This window comes from Austrofundulus limnaeus, unplaced genomic scaffold (assembly GCF_001266775.1).
Source record: "Austrofundulus limnaeus strain Quisiro unplaced genomic scaffold, Austrofundulus_limnaeus-1.0 Scaffold436, whole genome shotgun sequence".
Lineage (NCBI taxonomy): Eukaryota > Metazoa > Chordata > Actinopteri > Cyprinodontiformes > Rivulidae > Austrofundulus > Austrofundulus limnaeus.
Window position 1 is genome coordinate 351,012 of NW_013952838.1, and position 2,731 is coordinate 353,742.

At 43.7% G+C, this 2,731-nt stretch overlaps 2 protein-coding genes across 5 annotated transcripts in view; both read right to left on the reverse strand.

Annotated features, from left to right (window-relative positions):
- Positions 1–254: 254 nt before the first annotated feature.
- Positions 255–2,731, reverse strand: part of slc4a3 (solute carrier family 4 member 3) — a gene marked incomplete at its 3' end in the record, with an annotated part of 34,617 nt that continues 32,140 nt past the window's right edge. For all 4 annotated transcript variants that reach the window (XM_014024695.1, XM_014024697.1, XM_014024693.1 and 1 more), the window contains 3 exon segments: positions 255–424; positions 512–765; positions 845–1,011. In XM_014024695.1, the coding sequence (XP_013880149.1) occupies positions 255–424; positions 512–765; positions 845–1,011 (591 nt within the window).
- Positions 1,719–2,240, reverse strand: LOC106529313 (anion exchange protein 3; the record flags this gene model as incomplete). Its single annotated transcript, XM_014024698.1, is given in 1 exon segment — positions 1,719–2,240. A coding segment is annotated over 1 exon segment (78 nt), but the record flags the coding sequence as incomplete, so codon positions are not given.

The window sequence follows — 2,731 nt, forward strand, 5'->3', positions numbered from 1 at the left end:
TAGCATAATTAGATCTACTTAAAGCTTGCTTAAAGCTAAAAAATGCTAAAAGCTAGCTGTCAGTATCAAAACGAGAGCTAAAAGATAAAATTATCAAACACTTTGCTTGAAGCTAGAAGTTGCARACAGTTAGCTTAAAGTAGATAATTTGAAAGTTAGAAGCTAAATGTTAAAGCAGCAATATGAGAACTAGAAKCTAAAAGTTAAAAATAAAACACTTTGCTTGGGTCTGTTTTTATCCCGGTGAGGCTAACCTTTGTGACGTAGGTGTGGTCAGGGTGGTGCTTGGCAGGAGTGACCATGAGTGTGATGCGTTCGTACAGCTGGATGCCCGTCAGAGACGTGACCCCCATGTAGAGGAAGATACCGAAGAGAACGGCCAGAGGGATGAGGCGCAGCACGTCCGTCATCACGATGGACAAGCCTGACGGATAAAGTTACCAGTTATAAAAGGCGGGCGATSATGTAACCGCCTGCATTAACTCAACTGTAGCTTTTAGTTTCCTCCTACCAACGAGCACAGCCACCAGCAGCCCCGTCAGCCTCTGCTCCTTCACCTCCTGGATCATGGGCTTCTCTCCCGGAGCCGTGGCCTTGCTCATGACGGTCAGCGCGTTGACGTGAGTGACGGAGCGCACCGTGGCCGCCGTCAGCCACGGCAGGCCGAACAGCGGGCAGACGGCGCCGAGGATGACGATGAGCAGGAGGTCCAGGTGGAAACCCGAGCCTTTGACGAGGCGGCGCTCCTTCTTACTGACGATCAGTCTGACGGGGCGGAGAGAAGCGCAAACTCAAACAACACAAAACGCTCAAGGTTTGTTTGCGATTCTGCTGAAAAACCTACGATGTGATCTGCGTTTCCATGAAAATGAGGATGAATACGAGAAGCGCCGGAACAACAGACGCTCCCATCATCCAGGTGGGAAACGGCTGCTTGTCTCCAAACGGACTGATCAACCAGCTTCTCTTKTCAGGAGACGTGACCGAAAAACCTGAAGGAACGTTGAGTTTCTGAAAGGAAAAGCCGTCAGCTTTAAAGGGATNGGCTGTTTTAATCTGTTTGCCCCAGACTTCAAGACTCCAGCAATGCATGACCTCTCTTATTTTGATAAGGTAGCTCCTGGGCTGAGAGCTCTGTTATTGGTTAGGTGGTTACAGTTGTTGAATTGTGATTGGTTGTAAACGTGTCACATGATGTTGTATTATTGGCTGCGCTACGCTGAGGAGCCAGCCACAACTCGACAGACTTCCTGATCGACCTCTGCTGTGTTGTTGCTCAGATTGAATCATTTGACGACCATACACGCAGACTTTCTGTGCATTTATTCCAACGTGTTTCTGCATTCTTGGTAAATCTTGCTACCACAATTATTATTATTATTATCATAATAATAATAATACTGCTTTGGTAAAACTGCTCTCCTACATCTTTAGTACCTAAACTCTAAAACGTTCCAGTAATAATTCATGCCATCTGTGAAAAAACATGAGAAATAAAAGCACAGATGAACAGTGACGACTGCTGACCTGCAACATTCCCAGCAGTTTATCCCAATCTTGTGTCAACAGATAATAAAGTAGAAAAATAAAAAAAATTGGAACCAAATTTGCTAATAAATCCAAAACCACAATAATAAAACCGACTAAGAGTATCAAACACGTAATAAATAAACAAGAAAAAAACTAAATATTTAAGTGTTTTTTATGAATCCTGGGAGTTCGGCTTCACGTACGTTTAATAAAAAGCTGTTCAAAGAGCTCGGAGGTCTGTGCAGGAGTGAAACAGACACCTCAGCTCATTTAAATCACTGCATCTTAAATACGAAGGCAGAACAGGAAGAAGGCAGCTAATCTACAGGCAGTGAAACTTGTTTAATTCATTCATCTGCTCTTACTTTGTGCTACGTGTCTCCATAATCATTGCACTGTCGCCCGAAACAATTAAAGGGATTTTAAGGTAAAAAACGTGATGACGCAAGATTAGTCCAGTTCAGGTGCAGCTAATTCCTGGAGACCATCACACCACCGCTGCGTCGGTTTATAAAAACAAAGGTCATCCAGAGCATTATGGGAGCTCCTGCTGCACGTTTTGCTACCCTGTGACTCGGAGGTTTCCAAAGAGGCGTCTGTGCTTCGAGCTGTGGGACGAGGCCGGTGGCGGTTCACACAAGCATGTGGATCTCGTTGTACTCGTCTCGTCCGTCCTCGTCAAAGTTGGGAGAGTCCTCGTCGCAGTCCAGCTGTYGATCAACGGAACATCTTTGGTTATTTATTTTTAAACTTTAAACAGCTCTTGATTTAGCTTGCTGAGTTAATAAAGAGTGGCAGACTGAGCTAGCAAGACGTAAYCAAACATTAGCTTGTGTGCTAATTATCTGAATCTGTACCATAAATGTGCATCCAAAAGTTATCAATAAAAATGCCAAATTATTAGTTATTACAGGGTCTTAACCCACTAATGATGGGGAAAGCACTCCATTACGTAAWAAACAAGTGTTGTTATTGTTTATCTTGTTATATTAAATCCTACATTTCAAACTGGCAATTGAATTAAAATCTATATTTTTATCAAATTAAGTAAAAAAGGGGCCATTCGGAAGTCACCTGCGGGCTGTATGTGGCCCACGGTCCACCAGTTGAATAGCCCTGTTTTAACCTTTTATGTTGACCATCTCCGAGAACAAAGCTGTTGTTGTAGTTCAGAGATTCTTAACCTATGGGCCGCGGCCCA